The 27,686-nt window shown below is 41.8% G+C and overlaps 1 protein-coding gene across 1 annotated transcript; it reads left to right on the forward strand.

The window, feature by feature from the left end:
* The first annotated feature begins 4,860 nt into the window (after positions 1-4,860).
* Positions 4,861-27,686, forward strand: LOC126563853 (guanine nucleotide-releasing factor 2). Its single transcript, XM_050220633.1, has 14 exons — positions 4,861-5,323; positions 14,560-14,890; positions 15,947-16,194; positions 16,294-17,851; positions 17,914-18,083; positions 21,562-21,706; positions 21,781-22,693; positions 23,571-23,739; positions 26,145-26,313; positions 26,398-26,760; positions 26,845-26,997; positions 27,074-27,199; positions 27,281-27,412; positions 27,510-27,686. The coding sequence occupies exons 1-14, from the start codon at positions 4,861-4,863 to the stop codon at positions 27,643-27,645; spliced, it is 5,076 nt and encodes a 1,691-aa protein (XP_050076590.1). The 3' UTR covers positions 27,646-27,686.

The raw sequence follows: 27,686 nt of genomic DNA on the forward strand, positions 1-27,686 counted from the left end.
CGTCGGATCATGGTAGCATAGGGCCGGAATTAGCTGCCGGTCCGCCGGTTTTGCTTCGCTGTCTACCGTTTTGGCTTTATAATTCGGTTATTTAGTGTTTTGTCGTCCAGCCGAGACGTCGTGCGCTTCGTGAGCAAGATGTGTAGCTTGTTGGACCTTGAAGCAAGTGTTATTTTACCGCGCAGAGTAAATTGTGCTTTAGTACACTGTTTGTGTTGTGTGCGGTGGCAATTAGCGACATCACTACTTCAATCAAAGTTGACCAAAGTTTGAAGGAAAACCGCTGTGCATTTACAATCAACTTATGTGATTTTCTGTTTTGTTTAGTGACAAAAATGAAACGCAATGTGTGAATAGCAAACGAAACGCAACGTTTATGCCCAATAGGTGCTTTTCGATTATTCAACACACGATCGTCGGTTGGGCATTTCGCTAGCCGCATTCCGAAGTAGAAGAAAGTGATACGTCCAGTGATCATCGACGCTCGTAAAAAAAAGAAAGCATGAACGTGTGCTTTATTTAAATTTCAACAAACAACATTCAATCCCAGCGTATGCGTGTGTGTGTTTGTGTGTGAGGGGGGGGGGGGGGGTTTGTTTGGGCGAATGTGGTGATAGTGTTTAGTACGGTAGGGTGTAATCAAATTAAGACACGATGCCTCAGATTCATCTATCTTTCCAATCAACCTCCTATCAACGTTCAATTCATTAATTTTGCTTAAGTTCTGTTTGGGTTTTTATATCATGTTTACGTCGGCAAATCAATGATACTCTGAAACCTAATTTAAGGATGGTAGCACACAAAAAATTACCCAACATCGTGCTCCAACTAATGCGGGGAGTCCAAAAAGAAAATCGTGATTAGTTATGGACGAAGATGAGCCACAAGTTGCGCAGTGTAGGACCGAGACCTCCAAATTGCATTTTTGGTTAAGCAAAATAGCATCTACAGGGTTGATCGAACACCATTTGGTGCTTTACGTAACTGGCCGTTTTGAATTAAATACTTTATTTGTGTTTAAGGGAAATTCGATTATGGGTAGCGGTTGTGAGGAAACGATCTATTTAATGAACGCCACATTTTGATTGGATTTTAATTGATATAAGCATGAAAAAATTGAATTGTCAACTTATATTAGCACTGTAATGATTATGACGGAGGGGAGGGGGGGGGGGGGGGATTTGGTCGGCGGAGAGCTGACAAAGTCGCCGGTCTTCACACGCTAGGGCCGAGGCTCAAAGCCCATCCGGAATATTCGCCCGTACTGAGGACTTCCAGTCCAGTACAGAAAGTCCAGTAAGACGACCATCTTGTGACCTAGAAGGTCGTTAAACCACGAAGAAGAAGAAGAGCAAGAAGAATGATAGTGATCGTGGCGCCACCAGTCTTTCCAAATTCAAATGTGTCGTTTCCAGAATGTAGAAAATATAAAGCGTAAGGAAATACGAAACCGATAAATTCTTCACTATAACCTCTTTTGGCGGAAATGCAGACGACATAACATCTTTGGTTTGTTTATTTAGCGCGTTACTGTTGCTGGTATGTGGTCGAATTTCACATGAATGACTACATGCTATCCGTAAATCTAGTTGCCCAATGTCTACATTACTCCACATGGGCATATCTCTATTCTTTTCTTCTATGTTACTTCCTCTGTGCATGTCGCGACGATTATTTTGGATGATTTTTTTGCCGTTAACGTTGCGTTGAGCAATAGCTAATGTGACACATTTTTAATTGCTTTTCGCGACGATGATGGAACTTATCGTCATCATGTTTACTAGGAATGAAGGTCGACAAATATGTTAACCGTAAAGGAGCACAGCTTCTGAACCGTATCCTATACGCGCCTCGGCAGAGAAAAAGAATCGTCAAATATTTACGTCACCAATCGCACAAGGCAGCAGAACGCTTTTAGCGAGATCGTTATTATTGTTTCATTTATTTTTGCGATCTGCCCCCGTTTGCGTTGTCCGGCGTAAGAGCAAGAACAAAACCAAGAACGAACGACTGACAATATGATCTATTTATATGAGGCGAACGTCAGACATGATTCGTTCGATTTTAAAAATTGAAATACAGCTCGATTTTTTCCCCACTTGGTTTTGTTATTGCTACCAACCCAACCCCCGCTGGCCGGATACTGAAATGTTTGATCTTTTACTTGCGCGCCTGTATGTTTCATTTGCCGCTCAAAAGCCGCATATCTATTCTTAGCCTATATAGTATGTAATGCTGGAGGAGTAGTATAGAATAGTTGCATTTTTGGTGCATCCACAGTCGTGGTATGCAGACATTCAAACATATGTGGGAAGTTGCCAAGCGGTAGTATGAGCCTAGAACTGGAATAATATTAACGGCTGCGACTGGCATGGCAAACATTTAGACAAAACACTAACTTCCTGCAAATCTTACACGCGTATAGCTGTCATATGTGCAAGATTTCGTGTCTGAGGCAAACTTTCAGCATGCATTACTAACGTACAGCCTTGCATATGTGTAAGACTTACCTTACATCCCGCCCATCGCACGGGTAAAAATAAAACCTTCACGAAGGAAAACTACAAAAACTTCACGCTAAAGAAAGGCAGTGTTAGTGTGTGCTAGAGGAAGGAATACATTTCACGCCTCCGAAGACCCCAGATGGCATCAACCTGCATCAACAAGCGGTTACACCCTGGTGCACGATATACAGGGTTTCTGAGTAGAATTAGACAAGTGCGAGGCATTTCTAGCCAACGGCTAAGATGAACTGGACAGCGGGTAGATGAAACTGGACAACCGTCGCCCTTTCTCGACAGTGGTCAAGTTGAATTGGACAAACGTCAAGTAGAACTGGACAGTCATATTTAAAATGGTTGGCGAGACGGTTTGAAGCGTTTCGGAAATGCTTGACAAATTTTATAAATTTTAAAAATAACTGCTGCAATACACATTTTTTTCTAATTTACAATTCTAAATAATTGACAATACGGCATTGGACCGTCATAATCAATTGTAAATAAATAAATAAAAATTCTAAATAATTCCCAAACGTACGTATACTTCACACCGAATATAATTTCGATCAGAATGTAGGGTTTTTTTTTTTTAAATGTCATGCAGAAATACAATATTTGCAATACCTGTTCAAAATTTTATCTTTTAACAGTAGATGACAGAAGACATTTCTGTTTATAATCACTGAATCGAGTTCTAGCTGTTGTTGTAGCTGTTGTAGCTGTTGCCATGGATATTTTACAGAATGAAAAATGTAAAATCAGACGTACAAAAAATCATATACATTTGTTTTACCGCTTTCAAACATGTTCATAGTACAAACTATATTAATGTTATTAATTGAATGCATGTTATGCATGCAAATTATGAACAATGTGTATTTCAACGGTTGTTTTTAAAATATTTGCTAAGCGTTTCCGAAACGCTTCCAACAGTTTCACCAACCATTTTAAATATGACTGTCCAGTTCTACTTGACGTTAGTCCACTTCAATCTAGCGTTTGTCCAATTCAACTTGACCACTGTTAGGAAAGGGCGACGATTGTCCAGTTCCACCTACCCGCTGTCCAGTTCATCGTATCCGTTGTCTAGAAATGCCTCGCACTAGTCTAGTTCTACTCAAAAACCCTGTATCATCGCCGAAAGCAACGAAATGCCCATTCCCCCTTGGTGATGTCAAGCGTTCGGACAAGATTTCGTTGGTGGTTCCGGTCACACTGGCTCGATGACCTCTTTAGTTTAGAACTTTGCCGTTGAGCGTTCGTTATGCCTATGTGCGCTCAAGAACCGGAAACCGGAACCATCCCAAAGCCTCGGCTAGTTCCTCCTAACAGACTTCGAACGCTTGCCAATTGGATCGAACTGAACCGTGGAAAACGTTTCCCTTGCCGCCAGATGGTTAAGCCGTTGTTCTTGGCTTACCTGTCCACCAGTTTACCGGAACGAATAGTTAAATTAATGCCGTGGCATTGCACAAGAATCCATGCCCGCGTGGCGGCGACGTGGGAAGCGGGTGTGCCGCCAGCGGTCTGCATTTTTAATGCGTTTATCCAAGGGGATTTCTCGGTTGCGGGAAACTGCGACCTCAAATTTGTCGGTGCTGGGTGGCAAAATTTTCTTCCTTTCGCTGTGCGCGGTGTGATTGAGCAAACTCGCTCGGAAGACGGTGTACACGGTTCAGGGTCACATTTATGAAAAAACAAATAAAAACCCGGCAAAACGATATCGCGCACCGCACGGCTGAGAATGCTACCCGCTGCTTGGTTGTTGGTATCGTATACGGATGGAAAATATTTATTGCAACGGAATTTGCCTCCATCTTTCCGATGGCACAACTGGTAGCTGCTGGAAGCGTTCGTACAACGCGTCTAGTCTGCTGTTGGATGATTTATTGTCACGCTAGCAGAAGATAGTTTCTGATTATGTTTGATGGAATGGGATTGTTTTTACTTCAAATCCGTCGCATTATAAGATATGTCACTTCCGACCGTAACAAATGCATATATGGAGCAATATCGCACCTCGCATATTTGTGGAATATATTTTAACATCTCCATTAATCTATAATTGCGTGGGTTTCAAGGGATGTTTGTGGTATATTATGATGTGATTTTTATGCTAAGAGGGTTGATATGAACGTTGGATGGAATTAGTAAGATGGGTTAGACTGAATCTAAAGAGGCATCGATGTACAGTAGACTTCAATAAAATCATTTATGTTTCAGAAAATCGACACAGCCTAATTGAAACTACCGCGTTGAGTGTTATAAAATCAAAGCTTCTCAGCTACGAGAGCAGTGTACTGCTCTCGTAAACGTATCAACATTCTCTGCCCCGATAGCCGTACAAATAGGCCACAAAATGCCTGAATTTGACGATTCGTTCCTATTCGATTGTGCGTCGTTCGAACGGAAAAAATGGAAGACATATAATCTACGCTATCATCCTTCTGGTGTGGTTCTCAAAAGTGCCAGCAATCTCGACTCATTTTTGCACGTCAACCATCAGTCGGACTGTGAACCGTCTGCGGGCGGCTCAGACACATTAAGGAAGGGCTTTTCGGGATGTGCACGGGAGGAGGTGATTCAGTCGGAAGCATCTTCCCGAAAGAACACACGCGGAAAGGAGGACGCATATAGCTTTCCGAGCTTAAAAGGCCACCAAACCGGAAGCAAAATGAAGCTGTTTGGTGGCTCCAATTCATCCACCTACGACGTGTTCCAAAGAGAGCAGGCGAGCCAGCGAGTATCCACGGTGCCAGGCGTTCAACAGTTCCAGTACAAGCACCAGATGGACCTATTAGCAGATGACGATGACGCTTCAAGTAAGCTAGATTTGTTCATTGCAGTGGCTTCTTTGGGACCTTTTTTCTTTCGTTTATTTAGAGAGGCATTGAATTCCTGAGACTACATTCGCCTCTCTGCTGTAAACAAAAGGATATTCATCCTAATATAAAACTTTATCGAACATGTGGCCTATCTATTTTTTTTTTTAATTATTGCACTTATGGTTGGTAAAAAGTTAAAACTATTGCTTCAATTTCTCTTTATAAATTGCTTATGCGTAGAAATCTAATATGGCGGTTCTGATGCAGTTTTTCGGGTGATAGAATTTGCATAATCGACGTCTAGTTGGGAGGTAGCTCGGTGTGTCGTGAATCCATGGCAATCGGTGAGGATGTCAACGCCACAGAAGCTGCAGAGTGGAGGACTGGATTTGTTGAGGATGTAGAAATGGGTTAGGTGTGTATGTCTTCAAAAGCGAGTTAGGACTCTTTGATGATGGCTGGATTCGAGTATCTTCGCATGAAGCGGTGTTGAACTCGATGGGTCGGAGTTTGTTGCTGAGTTCTAGGTTGCGCCAGGTGGTGTTCCAGTTCCAAAGATATTATGGTGTTGGTTAAGCGGATCGCATCTCGGCAGGAAAGAGTGTTGTATACAGGGTGTTCAATTTATTCGAATACACTTTAAAAACGATCTCAACCAATGTAAACTTAACATATAATTTTTTGGGTATATTTTCGTGAAGCCATGTTTATTTACTATCTTTTTGGAATATTAGGAGGGAGCACCCTCTCTGTGTACTTTACCACGTGCTTGAGACGTTTCTCAAATGAACGTGGCACGCACCTGTTCCATCGACATTTGGTCCCAGATCTTGTAAATAACGTTCTTGAATTGGTCGACTGTGTTCACTTTATACTCCCTTTGCTTGACCAGCATGTATACATAGTAATCAAGGTGATTGAGATACGGGGAACTGGATGGCCATAACAACCTTATCTAGAAACTCCGTCAAATTCTCCTGACACCACGCTTGAACGATATTCGCCGTGCAGGCCGGAGCGCCGTCTTATTGGAAAATGTAAGGATCCTTCCCGTAGAGATCCTGAAGTGCCGGAACCACAACCTTCTCCAGAACCTGAGTTTTGTAGTACGCGGCGATAATTTTGACGTTTTTCTCAATAAAAACCAGTAAAAGCTTCCGACGCCTGGATACGGCGCCCAAACCATCACCGACGCGGCATTCTGGAGCCGTAAGATGTTTTTTGGGGGATGCTGGCCAACGTAGGTGCCCACAGTCGATCATTTTGAACATTGTGCGGCTGTTCCAAAACGAAGAGCTTTTCATACAAAACCACGAACTTCTGACATGCGTGCCGCGAAAGTATCAATTTGCATCTGTCCAGCCTCTTCTTCTTTGGAGCTTCCGTTACTCCATGTACTTTATGTTTCTTGTACGGTTTGCACCCTAGATCCTTGGTCATAATAGTGTGAGTCGTCTCGATTGACACATTCAGGTCAGCAGCGGTCTCCCGGATCGAGCGGGGTTTTTCGACGGATTCGCTCCCTCGCTGCCTTGATGACTGCTCGCGTCCTCACCGAACGCGGCTGCCCGGATTTTGTACGGTCATTGGTTGAGCCCGTCTCCCGGTACCGACGGATGGTAGTATAAATAAAATTCCGCTGCAAATTCCCGTGAGATTTCAACCGCCGGAATATGTCGCCGGGCTGCTCAACTCCCACAAACAATTTTACTATAACATCGTGGCACTATTTTATCGTGCACAGTGTTTACACACTAATTGACAGTTAGTCGACACCACATTCAACGGTTAGCATATACATGATACTAAACCTGCCACTAATATAAATACACAGAGTGCAGAACTACAAATCGATGAAAAGTTGTATTCGAACTTATTGAACACCCTGTACACTTCTGTTTGACGAAACCGACCTGTGTTGGCCAGACAGTCAGCTTACTCGCTTACTAGACTTTTTGGTGGCATGTAGTTTGATAGTTAAGTCCTCGCTACGAAAGGACTATCCGTATGAAATTTGAACCCAGGTCCTGCTGAGTAAAGACCGGTACCGTTTGCGTCACACTAACGGTCCGCCGCTGTCCTGCGCTTTTCCATCTAGTCCATTTATTGTAGTTTTGTTCTTTTCCTTTCCACACGAATTTTCCACGATTGACTTTCGCTTAATTTCATCTCTTTCTCTTCTTTTAATTCTGAAGCACAAGGAAAGTAAAAGTATCCGAGATGATTATAATTCTTGCTTTCTTCGTCCTTCCAATACGCTTCACTTCTGATAATGATGTTTTGGGTGGAGAAAGTTTTATCCGGTTCGGCTGCTGATCCGAAGGAAGGTGGCAAAAATCGAACAATGGTAGACAGCATACATTGATGATTGAGGCTCCCTCCTTCACCCCATAATCAATCATTGTAATTTTTTTACGTGCCTTCTGTCTGAATCTGAAGTTAAGCTGTACGCACGCAATGAAATGCGGGATACCATAGACTCTGCTGGCTTTTGCTTTCTTCGGTGTTTTGCGTGCTGCGTAATGTAGGTGAAGATAAAAACAAAAACTTCACTGCTTGTTGTGTGTTGCATTCTGTTCGATGCGATTTATTTGTGTTTTCGATCACCGTCTGCCAATGTATGGTTGCAAATTTACGCTCACTTACCAATGCAAGATTCATCAGAGAAATGGACTATTAATTTAGCTAATGCGTTTAATTAACGAGAGTGACTTTTTTTATCTACTGCTGTATACAATTCTTTGTGCAGTTTTATGCATCTTATAGCTTAATTTTGTCTATGATAAATGAGTTTGATGTTTTATCCTAATTGATAATAATTAAGATGTTTCTGCTACGTTTGCAGCTTCTTAACGTATATTAGCATGAACCTGTCGGAGAACAATACCGTCATAAATAATGGCTTGCTCTGTTTTATTTACTGTACATACTAGTGATGGGAAAAATGGCTCTAGTACCGGAACCGGCTCCGATCGGTTCCACAAATAATAGGAACCGTTTTCGGAGCTTGCGCCGGAGCCGGTTCCGAACCCACGGCTCCACACTAGTGGTGTTGACGTTTGAAAACTGCTGACGTATAAAACCGGTGTATACTCCGGAAGAAAATCCTGAATTTACTCCGGATCAATCCAGAGTAACTCCCGAATAATGCGGAGTGTACTCCGGAGTGATGTGGAGTCATTTCCGATATTAACTCCGTATAAAACTCCGGAGTGCATTGATTTCACAATCGATTAGTCATGGGTATATCCTCATTTTTCCCGAAGCCGGATTAATCCGACTCCGTGGATTTCTGGAGTAATTCCTCCCGCTTGATTCCTTAGTCCAGAGCAATTTTCCTTAATAATGAGGAGTCAAATCTTGATTAATCCGGTGTAATTACTCTCGAGATTACCGCGCTGTAATTCGGGGTAATTAATCCGGAATAGTCCGGTGTAATCTCCAATATTAACTTCGTATTCAACTCCGGAGTGCAATGCGGAATCAATTGCAGGTTACCCCGTTTTATTCTGAAGTCAACTACTGATTTTACTTCGGATTCAAAATCGCTGTCGATTCCGCAATCTTCCGAAAAAGTTGTTCAGTTACACAAACGTGTTTATTCTTATTTTTTTTATATATATCTTTGAGAAGGAATAAATTCTTCTTCTTTCAGGAACGGTTTGGCCGTATTGCTACAAACTTGTTTATTTGTTGGTAATAAACTTTATTAGAAAAAAATTCCCAAACGAAAGGTAGTATTTGTTCTGCATCACAACTTTGTTTATTTGTTGGTAATTAAGTTTATTTGGAAGAATGCGGAATTACTCCGGAATCTTCAGCGATTTAGCGACGTTAAATCAGCAATTGACCCCAGTATAATCCGGAGTAACCTGCTATTGGCAGACAACACAGCGGAAAGCCGTCATACTCAAAGAAAAGAAAAGAAATTTCCTGCAATTGATTCCGCAGTGCTCTTCGGAGTTGACTCCGGATTCATTACACCGCAGTTACTCCTCGGAATGTCTCGGATTCGGATTAATCCGATCCGGTGGTTGCCAATAGTAAGCCCGTGGGCTAGGATCCATCGTCGCGCAACCGGCCCAGGGCCGTGTGTGCGGAACCGGCACTGGGTTGGAATCGGGTAGAACCATTGGATCGGAGCCGGCTAACCGTGAGTGCGCTCCGTAGCGCCCATCACTAGTATATACTGACCAATACAGCTGTTTTTTTTTAAACGATTACAGGTTTTCTTTATTTAAAACAAAGTTATTTACCTGTCTCCCTCCCGCAGGTATTTCCGCAAGGGCTTTCCCTATGGGGTGTTGTTCTCACGCTGCGTGGTTTTTCGCCAAAGTACTAATTAAACTACTAGTTATTAAATAACTAAGTATAACTAATTAAAAACCAAGGGGTTATTTCGACACCGCTATTTGTCTTTCTATACATACATCGCTTGTGTTACATTCGTCCTTCACTGACGCCTTCACGCTTAACGTCCCGAAGTGATGTGATGTTTTCTAAAAGCGAGGCTTCTTCCGCTGGGGTAAGCGACAGCCTACTCTCGGTGTTAACTTGAGGAAACTCGGGGACTCTCTGAGTTTCTCCAGCTCTCCGATTTCTCCTCCTCTCTCGAGCATTAGCCCTACGATTCCTTCTGGACCGAATCAAGTCCGCCGCTGATGGAGGCTCTCGACGACGGCGTCTCCTTCCGGGAGGAACAGGTGGAAGTGTTCCCTCCCTTACCCTAGCTCTCCATATCCTCCGCATGTAGATTCGGCGCTCATGCCGAAGTCGCACCGTTTCGGGGGAAGGTGTTCGCCCATAGCTACGTCTGGGAATGGGAGGTGGAGCTGTTCCTGCACGCTCTGCCTCCGCTGCTGCCCGCAGAATATCATCTTCCCTGGCTGTCGATGCTGCTGCGACATCAGCTGCTAGCCTTCTCCGTGCACGTTCCTCCGCCCTGGCCCGTCCACGTCTGCTGCGAGCTGACCGATGCCGTGCTGCTCGTGCCTCGTTGACCCGTCTTGTGATGTCTAGCAAAACCTCCTCTTCGATCTCCTCGGCAAAGAGAGCAGCCACACTGTCCAGCCCAATCTCGTCGTTCTCTGTTAAGGCAGCATTCGTCCTCCCATTCATTATCGCTTCCTCGTCTCGCCATAGCTGCTGGAGCACCGTGGTGATCGACTTTGCCGCGCGTTGTATGCGATCCCACCACTCTGGACTCTCAAGCAATTTCATTGATAGATTGTCTGAGTGGATTGGATCGCTCGTCCCCCAGCCCAACAATTCTCGCCGGACGTCGTCGAACACTGGACACTCAAACATGACGTGGGCCACTGACTCGACCAAGCCTATGCACCGTGGACACTCAGGGGACGTAGTGAAGCCGCACACGTGCAGATATGACCAATACAGCTGTCAGGGGAGGGGTGGTAGAAGCGACAATGGTGCCGGTTTTCCTACGGCAGAACCGAGGTTCAAATCCCATCCGCATTGTTCCACCGTAGTGAGGACTGATTATCAAACTACGTGGCAATCAGCAGCAAGTCTAGTAAGCCATTCGATATCCGGCGTGAGCCAGTAGGTCGTTAAGCCAAGAAAAAGAACTAACCAAAAGCCGGTAAAGCAATTATATATGTAATTAATTACTGCACACATTTACCCTGCATTGTGCACTCACACACACACACACACTTACATCGCACCTCGTTTCATTGACACGCACAGCCACAAAGGCTTATCAGCGTTTCGGAGCATTTGTTTGCTCTATCACATACGCGTGTTCATTTCCTTCTATGTTCCATTCTTGCAAATGAAGAATGTTGCCACAACACTTCAAAAGCACAATTTTGCGATGTTATTTCGCACCATAGGCAAAAAGGGTAATAATATCGTAAACTACATTTACCGGTCGAACAGTAATTCTTACGGATGCGGATTATCGCGAGTGTATTAGGTTGTTACCTGAGACGGTTGTGAGACGATCTTTCACTGCCCATTATAGCGTCTGTTCCATTTCGATCCGCTCGAAAGGATGATCAATTAGTAGTAAAACATTTCGTGCATATTTAGTACTTACTTTCCATGATTCTTATGGCCATATACACTAAAGTAAGATTCTTGCTACACACATTTATTTTTTGCTTCAGCATCCGTGCACCAGGCCAAACAAAGAACCCCAACCAACGATGCAGCACTGTGCGATGGTGTGCACCAAATGCAAGAGCCGCTAGTTGCTTGAAGCCCTTTATCTAGCTTCTTGCGTCCCGTCTTTGTACGCCAAGATAGTGAATCGCACGTTCGTGCGAGGGACTGACACGAACCCTCTGATGCATCGACAAAACCATAGTACTGTGTATACTACTGCTGGCCGCTTCATCCCAATCGTTGGGAGATGGGCGTTCGCAGAGATAGGAGTGGTCTAGGTTTAACAGCTTGTCGCAAAAGTGTGTAACGATTTCGTTTTGCCTTCCGTTTAGAGCAGCCTGCAGACTGCCAGTGAACGTTATCATGGCAGTAAAAACTTGTTAAAATATGTTTAATGAATTTTCCAAACATCAGCAGCTATGTAGAGCGGGATAGGAAACGCTGCTGAAAGGTCATTACACGGAATTGAACGACGAGTGTTTATTCCGATGTGATCATCTTACGGCTTGCTCAGCTTGCTTTTGCATCAACCCAATACGATCTACGCGCACGTCGCGTTGTGCTAGGCGTCTGTGTGTGCGTCCGTTCACCCAAAAACATCCAGCGTCTACGCGCGGAAGCATCGTTCAACATACACGACACATTGGCGGGACTCACGGGCACATACGCACCCGAGGTGAACAGTATGGCCAGGGCCTTCTACCGGTGAACAAGTTTATCCGATCACGCTTATACGGTTGCACGATCAACGATCCCCCCACCAATTTGTGCGGTCTGATGTGCTAAAGGTAGGGTTTGTGACTTTTATCTGATTTCGTGACAGATTGCAAAGGTCACCTTTATCCAAATGCAGGTGTAAGAGTTTTTGTGTAGATGAGAAGTTTGTCCGTGTAAAATGTGCGTAGTTTGTATGTGACAATTTAACCACATATACAATGACAAGCAACCTGCTGGGGAAGTGAATGCTAGGGGTGGATTCTGCGAGAAACTGCCCCCGAACCTGTCAGTGGTGTAATCACGAACGAAATAACCTGACCACAAGTGCACAGATTCGTACATCTTCAAACTAGTTTCAGTTCCCAACATGTTTCGTTGCGTCAAAGTTCTGCGTAGAATTGTAGAATTGAGAACCCCTTTTATAAAAAAAGTCCCCCCGCATCCCAAGTGAGGTGCTCTCATTCCATTCGTGCAGTCAACCACCGTGTCAACACCAACGATTCAACTTACCAACGATCCAAAGATTGTACATTCGTGACGCCCAACGTCTCTACGTACCACATCCGAGAGTGATCGGTACCGAGGTTTCTTGACGTTTTGTTTCTAACGCTCGTGTATTTTCTTGCCTTCATCTACGCTCTTTCTGCTTCCCTTCCCGCTTAACGCAATACGAATCATACCTACTAGAACACTCGCCATTAATCGAGAGTGCGCGGGGGGATGTCTGGAATGGAATTGTTGAAAGCAAAGAAATAAAAAAAAAACACACACACACACACACACACACACACACACACACAACTCTCCCTAGATTCCCCTAGTCCGTGCCCCGAGTGTGTTCCCTTGGTTGAGATGAATGTGCTATGGCTGGTTGCAGTTATTTTTAACGACTACAACTTCCTAAATCGGAAACCATCAGTTTTGTCCATGTTTGGGATATTGTGCTCGGTCTCTCATGAAGACAGCGACTTCACACCCAAAGCACAGACTTTGTCCAAAATCGTCACATGTTGGTTTAAAGATAAAGTTTTCTAAACAGTGCTCAGACGATCCATCCTAACCCGTAGATTGATAGCAAAAGGGGGTAAAATATTTAAATTGCGATTTGCCTGAGCGTTCCTAAGAAGGCGTTCCAGAAAGTAACTCCCAAGCAAAAGTAGCGCTCAAAATACGTAATGTTGCAAATAATCAAAATCTCGCATAAGCCGTTCCTCTGCTCACCCTGAATTAATATAAAGAAATAATTACTGCACACAGCATCAGCAAAAAAACAAGGCTTCCTTCAAACATTCCGTGCCAAGGCTGAGGATGTTTCTCCTCTTACCTGACTGAAAGTGTGAAAATCATCAACTTAACATGTGCAGAGAAATGGGAATAGCACGTGTTTACTTTCCTTTTCTAGTTCGCTCCAACATGCCGAGTAACCTTTCGTCATGGTGTTACTCATTAATTGCCATTCGGTCAGGCTGAATTCTTCTTCCTTGTATTCCCCCTCGATTGATTGAGTGACTCAAGCGGCAAGAATCGACGGACGGTGCATGATGCGATTGTACGGTGGAATGTGCTCCATGACGAAGAGGAAGCTGAATTTCGATCGCGTCTGTCGATCCACCATTACGTTACGTTGGAAGAATACTGATCGTATGCACATTCCTTGCTCTGCCCTCTTTATTTATCAACTCACATCCATACGTGTAATCAAAAATGTTTATGGAAGATGATGCATAGTCAGTTAAAGGGCTATCGGACAGGGTGGAAAATGCTGTCATCGGTTTCGGCGTCTATTTTCCAAAACGGCCTTAACAGATGGGTACAGTGATGCAGATGGATTTCGGTCGGAAAATCGGAAAATCTGCAGCATGCATAATTCCGATTTCGTATTGAGTAACAAATATCTGTTAAATTGCGTTGTTTTTGTCCCAGATAAATGGCAAATAACAAAAGAAAACATTTAATTCGTCCTTTGAAATGTTAAGGAACAAGTATTTTTCTGTTCAAATTTTATATTTAGACTTCGAAATCTGACAAATGAGTTTTTCATACGATTATAAGCCATATTTCTATCAAACGAGCCCATATTAAGAGGAAAATCTTCCGAAAGAACTAATCACACTATTCTCTAACCGAAGAAAACTCGCTTCCATCTCCCATTTATATAGTGAATACAGCGAATATATGAATCTACCGTCACATGAAATTGTGTCACCGTGTGCAATCTGCAATAAGAAATTTGATGTTGAGTTTCATTTATAGTTGCATAGTCCTGTTGAAATTGAACTATTTTTTTAATTTTTAGCAAGGAAGCAATCATTCGCTTGTAAATGAAAGTCAACTTCAACATGCTGTACTACTCACTCATTTCAATATTTTGTTCCAATCATAAACAGGATACGATAGCACCGGATACTGCACATCAGGAAATAGTAGCGGTAACATCGGTCTCACGTCCACGCCCGTCACGAGCGCACGTAACACGAGCGCGGCTAGCAACAGTGGAGGTACCGGATCAGCAACAAGCACACCGACGATTGGTGGATGCAACGATCAAAACAGCAGTGGCAGTGGGACTAACACCATTACTACACCCGGCGCACCGGGTTCGTCCGGTCATAAGGGTAGCATACGAGGCAATAAGCTGGCTCGCCGGGCGCGCTCCTTCAAGGACGATTTCTTAGAGAAGATATCACAGATCCGCACACCGACCAACACAATGACAAGGTAAGAGCTAATAGCTTCCTTTAATAGCTTTTTATTTTGGGTCTTTGAGTGTCCTTAATCTAGTGCAAAAACGTTCGACTAAACAAGAGACATTATTATCACATCCTCACAGTTCCTCAATTATCCTCACATCTCTAAATAAAAAAATAGGAATATGTAGATTCGTGTTTAGCTGCAGCAACAATGATGTCCTATAACTAACATTAAAAGCTGTAGACGCATAGTTGCTTGTCTCGCAAGCATTTTTTGATTACATCATCAGGAACAGCGGATATATAGAATGTTGGAAAAAGAATACTATTTATTTCTTAATTTTGAAAAGACAAACATACCAGTTAGCGTATTTCTCAAGCCTCAAAGATATTGTAGAGTATATCTCTGGTCATTTATCATTCTAACCATAAATCAGTGAAACGGTTTTGCTTATCTCCCTGGTCGACGGATTGTGTATCATGTTTTCCCGCAAATATTAGTTTCCCTTGTGCCAATCTGGCCCTATCGTCTGCCTGTAAAGAGGATTAGACAACAGCTAAACGACCGGATATGCAACACCAGCTGGAAGGTCACGAACTGCAAGATGTCGGGCTGACTTGTACAGCACGCAACAATATTTGACTTCCGCAGTCTCCCAGTGCACAGCATTTTGCGAAGGCTTTGAACTGGACCACAGTTATCGCTAGCGAATTGTTTGCTTATCTGCGATAAGAGAGCGAGATAGAGCGGTAGACAACAGTGCTGCAGGTGCGAGGCGTGTCTGTCAAGAATGTTTCGTGCATGTTTTCGTCGTCAACAACGGTGAACAACACGTAGCACGAGAGACTTCTCCAAAAACTCGCATCGGCAGAAAGGTTCATTAGTGTCGCATTAGTACTTTGACCGTGACCGTGGATTCTGGTGCAGTGAATAACGGGGGATTTTTCTATTTCCACACTCCATTTCTTCGTATACGAAGCTTAGAAACAGACATACAAATTAACAGTGTCACGAAACGCGAGATTCCTAATATCGTATTATGTTGTTCTCGATAACTGCACGCAAATCGGGCAAATTTCGTAGATCTCACTCACCAAATAGTCCACGGGGTGGGAATGGAGCTGGCAGCGGCAGTGGTAACTCTGGCGGTTATGGTAGCCGCAAAAGTACCACCGATGAACCATCGAAACCGGTACAGGATCTCAACTATCATGTGCGACAGGTGAAGAATGCACTGACACACTTCAAGGACGTCATACTAAAGAACAAGCTTGAGATGTTACCGGGCAATGGTACGGTAGTGCTGGAATCCATTGCCAACGTCCACACGGGTAAGTAAGATAGATGCACGGGCGTGGGAAATGATTGCAGTGCATCAAGCAAATGAAAGCGCCGATAATACATTTCTTTTTATTCTCTACCACTTTTAGCCCTCCAATCCTATACATTGAATGAACAGAGCACAGCGTTCATTAACGCCACCAATCACGTATACGTCTCACTTGGCAACTTGCTGAAACTGTGCGACGAAGTGCTACTGACCAAGGAAGGCGATGACTGCCCATCGTTAAGCAAGGAGAATGTGAAGGAAGTCGTCGAATTGGTGGAAAACGCCGTCAACAATCTGGTCAATCTGGCGAACGAAAAGCTATCCGATCGCAAAGCTACCGCATCCGCAGGCAACGTAAGTGTAGGTGGCAAAATGTCGTGTAATGCCTCTGGCACGAGCTCAAACACATTGCAACGACCAACGGTGGATGTGGTGAGCCAACGTACGTCTCTGCCAGACATTCCACTAACACCACGTGAACGTGATATCCTCGAACAAACTTCCCTTAAGACAGTGCGTACATCACACAGTACAGAAAGCATCTTGCGTGATTCGAGCCCTCCTCCGCCACCAAAGCCACCGCTACCGGATCGATCGCAAGAACCACCCCCTCCGTTACCACCAAAGAGGAAGAGTCAGCATGCCAAGAATCACTCCTTCCATGACACAACGTCATCTGACTGTAACTCAACCGATTCTACCATCTTCCATTTGGGTGGTGGTGGAAGTGGAGGAACCGGCGGCACCAGTGGCAGCATCGGACTAGATCGGATGTCACTAAGATCCCGTTCTCCGGAAGATAACTGTAGTCTGCTCAGTGCTAGCGCCGGCTCATTAGATTCCGCTCTGAATCACTCGCGCGAGGAAGATGAACTAAGAGCACTTACGAGCTGCTCTTCCCACGCTAGCGCACCAGCCGCCAGTCTAGGTGGATTAGTAATGCTCGGCGCTGCTACTAGCATCCAACCCTGGGAAGAAACCGCGAATCTGGCCGGTTTGCCGCAGAACAGCAATAACAGTCTGAATCGCAACTCGAACGAATCTGGGTTCGAGTCCATGTATTCGTTGCGTGTTAGCCGAGATCAACAACAGCAGCAGCAGCAAATGGTACAATATCAGAGTACAGCCGCATCCGTCACGACGCATCACCACCATCAGAAAAGTGCCAGCTCGTCATCCTCGTCATCTTCTTACGTACATAAGTCTGAATCTATCGTCGACGGCATGGCGGCAGTCGTGATGACCACTGGCAAGGCTTCCGTGCAACAACAACAGCAGCTTCACCTGCAACAGCATCACCAATCACATGTACTTCACCATCAGCAGCAGCAACAACAACAGCATTTTCATCAGAAAATTGATACAATCATCACGCAACCGAGCGACGAAGGTACAACATGTTTAAAAGGAACCGAACTCGCCTGTTCGGCATCGTTAACATCGACCGTCACCACTTCTAGCAGCACCAGCCTGTCGAAGCTGCTTGTACAGGCACCCAGTATAGATGAGCTCGGGAACGATGACGTATTTCCACGTCCAACTGGTTCTTCAACCGATAAGCCACCCGCGCTACCGGTTAAGACACGCTCACACAGTATTAAGCGAGACCGTCATCCATCACAGTACGACAACGTGGATGAGATTGACCTAGAGCGAAGGTATGTTGAGGTTTTATTACTTTAAATTTTATCCACATACTTACTTTTACTGGTGATTACAGTTCGCAAGATTCGTTCGGTCAGTGTCCGATGCAAAACTCGCCATCATATCTGTACAATCGACAACAGATGTTCCACAATCTGCCGAGCAAGCATATCAGCCTAATTGAACCGCGACACATGAGCCGATTCCAGGAAGAACCACCTCCGCTTCCAATAAAAAAGAAGCATAGTGAGTATATTTATGTTACGTAACGCTTTTTGAGTGCCAACTACACATAGCGTCAAAAAAAAAAACTAACAAACCAAAACCTTTTAGTGCTTTTCAACACAAAACAAAATATTTAAGAATATCTTTCTTCCCAATTGCAATGAAAGATGATGTAGCTGTAACGGCAGGAACATAAGCAATGGGAATAAATCAATCCATTGCCTTTTGTATTGTGTTTGGAATTGTGATTTAGAAATCTGCAATAATATTCATAACTAGCTTGAAATTCGTATGTTTTCGTAATTAATAATTAATTTAATTTATTAATTATTTTTTCTCAGCATTTGCGAAACATACGATTCTCTTCCTGCATTTGTTTTCATGAAACTAAAATGCTTTATCCGTATGCCTACCTCAATCAACCGTACGTAACGGCATCAGAAGACATTTCCTTTTTGATTGATCCCCATGTTATATCTTATCCCATAGTCTCATTTTTTCCGATGTGAAACAAACAAAACAGCTTCTATGTGCGTGTGTGTGGGCGTTATAAACATTTTTTTAAATTGTAGCGGAAGTTTGGGCGAGTGTGCCAAAGGGGGAAATAAGCCACCTAGTATTTTTTTGCAGTAAAAATTCATTTAGGCGATCAAGTGAGTATGGAGGGTTGTGTGCATCTGCGACTAGATACCAAATTTCCTGAATAATAGTAAATTTTTCTCACTTTTATCATCTTTTTTCTGTTGATACACAAAATTGAGTTTAAGTTTTAAAAAATCAAAATAAAATAACTTTTGGGACAAAAGTATCGCACACTTTTTGCTGATTTGTGTGAGAGTTGAGCTATAAAATTAAAGTTGAAATAAATACATAAAATCTTTAAAATTGTTTATGTGAACATGAGATGTCAATTCTGGATTGGAATTAGTATCCCGGTCGATCCAACCAGGGATTGAATCCTACGATCAGATTCATATTTTTCATAAGTAGTTCAGTGAGAAGTAGTAGTCACCGAAGCAGTTTGGTGACACGAATCGCTTTAGAACACAAAATTGTACCGATAACAACACGTGAAATTCTAGGCGCCCAAGGAAGCAAATCCGAATACCGGTAACGAGCTATGTTTCATGTTATGAAACTATTTTTAACACTAAAACGATCAAGATTAGGAAAGTGCCACTACAGCCGGTCTAGTTCAAATGACTGATCATTATTAGGGCGCATATTTCAAGTTCTATCTACCCATTTCATTTCGTTTTCTCAACATTAATCATTTAATCAATTAATCATACGGTTTTATTCCTCATGGTAGTGCAAGGAGTAGCTGCAAGAAAAATATTTTTTTCAGAAATTGATCTTATAGACTAATAGAAAAGTGGGTAGCAACATATGTATCCTATCAAGCTATAAGATCGTGTTCTGGAAAAAATTGTATTAAAAGTAAAAAATAAAATGTATTTTTCTATACATTGAAATGAGGATTAAAACTGTTTTATGTTGGAAACAAAAAACATGATTCATGTTGGAAAAAAGAAAAAAAAACCGGTTGGATCGAACTCAAGATATCTGTCTTCAAAAATAACCAATCATTTTTACTTATCCGGTCGAAGTAGCACAATCCTTGGTTATTTCCAATACCTAGAATGCAAAACTACATTCAAGTGCATGAAAACACACGTTTTAATAGATAAATAATTATCAGATCTAAGCAACGTTATTACGCTACTTAAAAAAAATTATTGCACTTAAAAAATTCAAAACCAAAACCCCAAAATGACTTGTGGGTCGGTGGTTCTAGTATTAAAACCTAAAAGAGGAGGAATAGGTGAACCAAAGCTACCCGTAGCATATAATAATGAAATATCTGATATGATATTCCATTTTTACATCTTGCCCTGTATGGATAGCACTCTTGCCCCAATACTCAATAAATCACCACATTGTTAACAATTTGGTTAACATTCTTGAAACGGTTATTTTTGCATTTATTTTTTATGGGATTGATTAATAAGTGAAAAATAAGTTTGAATAAATGAAAGCAAATTCAGCTTTTAGAAAACATGTTTAATTAAGTTACAGCATAAATTGCTTAACGTGGCACACCTGCCCCAATTTCCGCTATAAGGAGGGACGTGTTTAGAACTCGTAATGCTACTGTACCCTTACAACCTTTACTTACAATTTGCGCTCAAATGATCATTTTTCTAATTCAATTTTATGTTATGATGCGCGCACTTTAGTGTTTCAAAGTGTTGCATATTCAGGTAAGTTGGTCTTCCATTTCCCCTTATCAATTGTAACAAAGCAACAAAACAAAAGCCGTGAATTTATTTTTCGTGCCAAATGGTCTCTTACTTTTAGCTTCTTTCATCTTCTCAGACCAACATAAAATAGAAAGCAAAAAAAAAACTGTACCAAAACCGTATCATAACGAATATCACTTGGACACGATCGAAACATACATTCCGTTTTCATGCATACACGTTCTTTCTGTTTTACACACCCACTCACACACACACAGAAATACAAATGGCAGTGAGGAGTCATGTAGCAGAAGGCAAATTATAAAGGACATTGTAAACCTTTTTACAAAGGCGTCCAAGTGGTGTCACAAACACACACAAAATTAATACAGCTAGCTGTTAGAATTTTTTTTAACTAAACAATAAATCCGCACACACCCTTATACCTTATACCACACAGGCAAATCACACATATCAAGCAAGGCAATACACATTAGACCTTTAATAGTTCTATGTTTGCTACTATGTTATCTATCTGTTGTTGCTCGGAAGGAAATATATCTGTTTTCCGTTCCATTGCCTGCTGCTCTCCTCTATCGCTTCTATGGTTTGCATCTTTCCTATCACTAGGTTGACCAGACGGAGTTAATGCAAAAAATGGGACACGGAAGACAAGAATTATATATATGTATATATATTTTTTTTAGTTTGCGAATTTTAACTTCAATATTAAAGGGGTACTTTATACGCTGAGTTTCGTATTTAGCTTAATTAGAAACTTTTCACAGTAAAGAATGATAGTTTGGATTTTGGTCATAGATTTTTTTGTATTTGATATTCAAATTTTGTCTAACTTTGTTTCGACCTTAGGACGTAACTTATCTTTTGTTGATACCAATGATACTATTCATTGGTGAAAAAATTCTTTCAACATTCGATGTTAGCTCTTTGGTTCGTGCTGAAGAAATACTTCGGGCCGTAAATTTTTTACGGACAATTTGGGTATTTTCACGGATTCGACGGGACATCAACTTTTGGTTTTAAAAAACGGGAATGTCCCGTTAAATACGGTACGTCTGGTCAGCCTACCTATCAATCTCAGTTATCCTTGCGCTTACCTATAGATATTTCCTTTCTTTATATTTGATTACGCGCTACATGTTAGCATCACTATGAGTTCCTGCGTATCTCTTGATTCCGATCGATAAACGGTTTTCTCTTGCACTAACACTTATTATTGTATTTGCATCTTTCAGTAATGGCTTACATGGAGATCTTTGGTAGTGCCACCCAGAACCAATCAGAATTTATGCGCCATTCGGTGCATACGTACAATTTGGCCCACTCCGAACAGGTATCTACCAGTAGTACCACTAGTATTTCGCACAGTCAAACAATGAGGTAAGAATTGGATTGGAATCCTGCTTCCTTTGATATGTAATCAATTTGACGTTGTTTTTTTTTTTACATTTCAGTCTTTCGCCTTCGCGCATTGCTCCTGCTACGGTGTCACCACCAAACTCACCAAATATTAGCGTAAAACCACCCGCTCTGCCACCGAAGCGCCAGCGCATCAACAGCAAAACGCCTAGCATTGCATCAACACCTCCTGCCAGTCCAAAAATTTTCCAAGATCAGCACTATCAACTGCAGCATCACTATCATCAGCAACAGCCAGTTCCAGCTGAAATCAACACATCACCCTCACCATCAACGTCGTCTATCGTGTCTACACAATCTGGAGCTGGGCTCAAATTATCTGCTGCCTGCAATCAAAGCTTGCTAGATGTCAAACCATCGAAGGTATCGCAAGGCTCCCATTCTCCGGATGTGGAAGTATCCGCTACATCTGCGCCTGTTACTCCCACTTCTTCCACCACTACCACTACTGCAACTATCGCTTCGGCTGGTGACGGTGTCTTTACAACCGGTGCAGCGACAAAGAAAAATGCTTACAGCAATAACTCCCCTAACAGAAGACTTGACGCTGAACACCCCAATACAGATGATGATTATCTGCATCTCTGTGACGCCACTACTGAAAATCCAGCTACGGCAGCTGGGGTCCTGTTTTGCTCTTCCGCCTCCAACAAGAATCTCGCTACCAACGTCACTAGCCGCAGCGGTGGCAGCAACACACTAGTCAGTGTCGTCAACCACGGTCACGGCAATAATAGTAGCGGTAGTAGTAATAATAACGTTGAATCTAGTAGTTATTTAAACGATAGCCATAGCAAAGGTAGAACTAGCAGCAGTAGCGGTGGGCTGTCAGTATTACCAGCCAGCGATACAATCTACGAATCTACGTCCACTACACTACCGACTGGCGACAACAACAGCAAGGAAGGGGACGAGGTTGAGGTCATACTTAGACGGAATAATAATAAGGTGCACTTTACTACTGTTTCCTTTAAAATTTCCCACTAACTAAGCATGAACCTTGATGGGTGGTATATCATACATTTATTGTTTCCAATCATATGCTACGCAGCACATTCAAAAAGCGCTGATAAACGATAGCAAGTTTCAATCAGTTGAAACTTTCGTTTCATTTGACTGAAAGTTTCTGATCCCGTGGTTTTCATACATGGCAAGTAAAAACCTTTGTATCGGTTGTTTTTATTTGTAAACGAGTGGTCAAAATGATAAAAAGAACGCAAAATAAGTTAATACGATTTTTAAAATAATCGATTCAAAACCTTCAATCGGGAAATAACACCCAAAGCATAATAAAAGCGAAAGTTTCGGTGTCACTAGCGACAAAAATTCAATTTTTTCCATCAATTGACAATTAAATTGACAGTAAAGTTTCACCGATGTGAAATATTCAATAGCCAGCGTCGATAGGTGATATTTTAGTTGCGTTAAGAAAAATTTCATCTGAACAACGTGTTTAGACGTGTTAAGTTCAGCTTCACATAGCTGAAATGCGATTTGACAGTTACCATAGCGTGAAAGTTGCTTTCGTTTATCAGCGGTTTTAGATTTTATATTATGGCTTTTTTTTTAAATCATATTTTTTATTCTCATAACATACAATCAACTTGCTTACTACATCGTGAATACGGCTTGGCCGTATTGTTTTAAGTATATATGTTTGTTGTTTGTCGTTTAAGTATATATGCATGACGTTAAACGGATGAGGTTTCATTTCCTGATATTTAGATTTTGTTTTTGAAAACGATAATCTGCATTAAACTATCATTTATCATTATCGAGTTTTATCAAGTATACAGTAATATTAATAATTGAATTTTTTTTTTAGAACGGCATTGCTATTCTGGAACAGCAGCAACCCCTAAACCTGATGGAAGAGCTCGATGTGAGCAATTATCTGGTGTTTAAAAAAGAAAACGAAGATGGTCCAGATGTGAAGGGGGGCCATCCGGATGCACTAATCATCCATGCTACCAGAGTGCAAAAAAATTCCGACGGTAAGCAAATGCATGCATGAAATGCACCAGCTAAATAGTTCTCGCTAGCCGTTCCGAGAGGTATTTCATTCATCGCTGCTGCGTGTATACCTCTCAGGACGATATGTTGATTCGAAAGCATAGCCTTATGCTTTTCGCGTTAGCTACACAGCGAACAATTGTCCACCCTCGTTCCTTGTTAATGTGCATTTTTTTCTTTTTTCCACTCCTTTAATGTTTTTTTTTCAATTTTGCACATACACACCCTTACTACCTGGTTTTTGGTCGTGTATTTTTCATCCCTCTATCGAACTTTCATGATTAATACGTGTATTAAATTACTTCATTTCTGTAACAAAATTTTCTATCAATACTCACTGACAGACGATTGTTTAGAGGATGGTAAGCGGTTTCATCTTACAAATGCAGCCAATACCGTTTTACATAAAAGTGTTAAAAAAATGTGTGATTAGTGCATGCAAACTTGTTCTTTTTTTTTTTTTTTGTTTGGATGGAATTCGTATTCAGTAGATGCATGGATTTTCGTCCTGCAATGAAGTACAATTTAATACAAGATTGTGGGTGTAGGTGGTGGTCCTGCTTTATTGTAAATTTTATAACTTTTTAATAATTTTGCAAAGAACTAACTAATTTTATTAACTTACCTACTAACTATATTACATTGCTGAAACATTACAAAATGCTAAGCCTGGAATTATATTATTTTAATCATTTTTTTTTACTGTACTACCTGTGTCACAGGGTCACAGGGTGGCCACTCAACCGGGAAAAACAGAAACTTCTCCGAAAAACCGGGAATTTTTTTTTCTATTATATTGTGTTGTGGTCGCAATTTCCCATTTGCAGATAATTTTCCTGCACCTTGCTTTCCTCGTATTGCTCTCCAAACATTTTAACTGCTATAAATTGTGCTCAACCCTTTCTTCGTCTTGGTTTAATGATATTCTAAGTCACCTCGTTCATCGAATGGCTTGCTAGAGTTGCCCGATGCCATGCAGTTTTATAGTCAAACCTCACCACGGGGGGATGGTCCAAATGGGATTCGAACCCCGGACCTTAGATTGGCGCCATTGTCGCCTAAACCACCAGGCCGCCCTTTATTAGACCCATTAATCATTTCAATTTGATTTGTAAAAACTCTCATATACAAGAAAGAATTTGACTTTCCTGGATGCTGTTAAAACTTTTTTGTTGCTGTACAAATATTGAAACAAGGTATGCAAATTTTAATTTGTGCACACGATTAGTAGATCAGTAATTTCAGTTTTCAATTGAACATACGTTTAAAAGGATTTTAATACCTTTCATAGTTTTCAGTCCATTCTATCAATATCAGTGAACCAGAAACGCCATGAACTTGTCTATACGATCAGCTCACATCGTTAAAATACCAGCTTTTAGGGATAAAGATGGTGAAAACGAAATGAGACGCGTCTAATGTTTCTAGTCCTAACAACAAACAGCGCGTTTTGTTAGGAATCGCAGAGCTGTTCGGCCATCGCAGCAGCTTTACGCGTATCTAGATTAAATTTCTTAGCTTTTTTTCGATTGTGGACATGGACAATGGACATTGACACCATCAATAGATCCAAACTCAAGGATAGGACAAACTAGACTAATTAACAGAGTTTTTACACAAACAGGATCATTGAATGCGCTAGTCATTTTACGAATTAAACGAATAGTCCTAGTAACTAATACTAAGTAATACTTTTTGTGTTGTCATAGTGATGTCGAATAGTAGTCTTGCCATCTAACAGGAAGCCAAGTTCCTGTTCCCCAAGTTCCCTTTAGGACGTTGTATCGCCAGTTCATTTATGTTCAATGAATACTATTGCCCACTTTGGCCCATAGCTCTATCCATTTAATCCCACATGACAAATGTAGCATCACGGGTAGCACCGACTTTTATTTCACAGTTTTAGGATGTAAAACAGAGTTCAGAAGTCTTGAATTAAATTTATTTCACATATCTAAATACCTTGATTTGTGTGGCCAACCTGAAAATCAAAATCCTTTTAAACATGATTCGTGACATATTTTGATACAATGATGTTTCATCTTTTACACGATATGGTCACCTGGTCGATGTATGGTATATTGCATGAAGTATTGTGTGTAAAAGATTTTTCTTCAGGTTAATCGTAAATAGAAATGAAAAATCATGTTTCACGTTAGTTATAGAAGTGCCTAGAACGTAAATTTATTCGCATCAGCTTTTACAACACAAGTTGCAAGGCTAATTTTAGCTAGCTTTGATTCAACAAAAAAGCCTGTATAGTCAGCATAGTTTAAATTATTAGGCAATGCTACATCGAACGTGCCAATGACAGACAATGGTCTGTTTGACACAATTTTAATCTTTCGCAACTAAATGAACATATCGCTGTCTGCCTAACCCACAGCTTACGGTGAAGCATTCATCACCACGTTCCGCACATTTATCTCGCCACTGGAACTAATCCAAAAGCTGTCCCATCGCTACACTGTGTACCACTGTCAGATAAATGATGCCAAACAGAAAGCCGCCAAAGAATCCTTTTCCCTTCTAGTACGGGTGGTGAATGATCTTACGTACGTATAAAATGATTCTCCATATTCTTTGTTTGGATTGGCAACTAATATCCGTTTTTTTTTTCACACTTGCTTTCTCTTCAGCACGCCGGATCTAAGCGAACGATTGTTGGTAATATTAATGAACTTTGACTATCAGCTGGTTAGTGCCGGACACCTTACCATGGCCAAATTGTTGCGGGTGAAGCTAATCGAGAAGGCCCTCATCTACAAGCAGAAGGCGTCACTAACCATACCAACGCTTTCGTCGCGAGCGCTCGTCGCTCAACCGCCGACGCTGCTCGATCTGAAATCGGCTGAAATAGCCGAACAGATGACGCTGCTCGATGCAGAACTGTTCCAAAAAATCGAAATACCGGAAGTGTTGATATGGGCGCAGGAACAGTGCGAGGAACGTTCGCCAAACTTAACACGCTTCACCGAGCACTTTAACAAGATGTCGTATTGGTATGCACAATTTATTGGATGTTGGTTAAAAATGACTTACAGTTTGATAAATTGCTCTCTACTCTCTAACTCTATTGTTTCTAGGGCTCGTACTCAAATACTTTCGCAAAATGATGCCAAAGATAGAGAGAAACACGTGATTAAGTTCATCAAAATAATGAAACATTTGCGGAAGATCAATAACTACAACTCGTATCTGGCACTGCTGTCAGCATTAGATTCCGCTCCAATTCGAAGGCATGTGATGCGCGCTGGTGGAAAAACACGGCATTACTGAATATTCTAATCATGCTATATTTTCGATTATTTTCAGGCTGGAATGGCACAAAACAATAACGGAAGGTTTAAAGGAGTACTGTGCACTGATCGATTCCAGTTCCAGCTTTCGGGCCTATCGGCAAGCATTGGCCGAAACGAATCCTCCCTGTATTCCTTACATGTAAGACACTGTCTCAAATTTCTTTTCTGTCAAAAACAAAAAACCAAAATTAATTACCACAATTTGGCTTTGCTTTCACAGTGGGCTCGTGCTACAAGATCTCACGTTCGTTCATATTGGCAATCCGGACTTATTACCGGACGGTGCAACGAACTTTTCGAAACGTTGGCAACAGTATCACATTGTAGTGAACATGAAGCGTTTCAAGAAAGGGTGTGTTATAATCGTTCATCGCTTCAATTCACCTTAACCACGAATCAGCCATTTTTTGACTGTTTTTTTTTATTTATCTGTATTTTTCAAATCGCAGGTCTTATCCGTTTAAGAAGAATGAACGGATCATTGGTTTCTTCGACAACTTCGAGTACTATTTGGACGAGGACGCGATGTGGCAAATTTCAGAAACGATCAAACCACGTGGATCACGCAAAACTAATGTCAATTAGTACAGGCTGAACTGTTTGCGCGGGAGTAGCGATGAGCGGCA

Source organism: Anopheles maculipalpis, chromosome X, assembly GCF_943734695.1.
Source record: "Anopheles maculipalpis chromosome X, idAnoMacuDA_375_x, whole genome shotgun sequence".
Classification (NCBI taxonomy): Eukaryota; Metazoa; Arthropoda; class Insecta; order Diptera; family Culicidae; genus Anopheles; species Anopheles maculipalpis.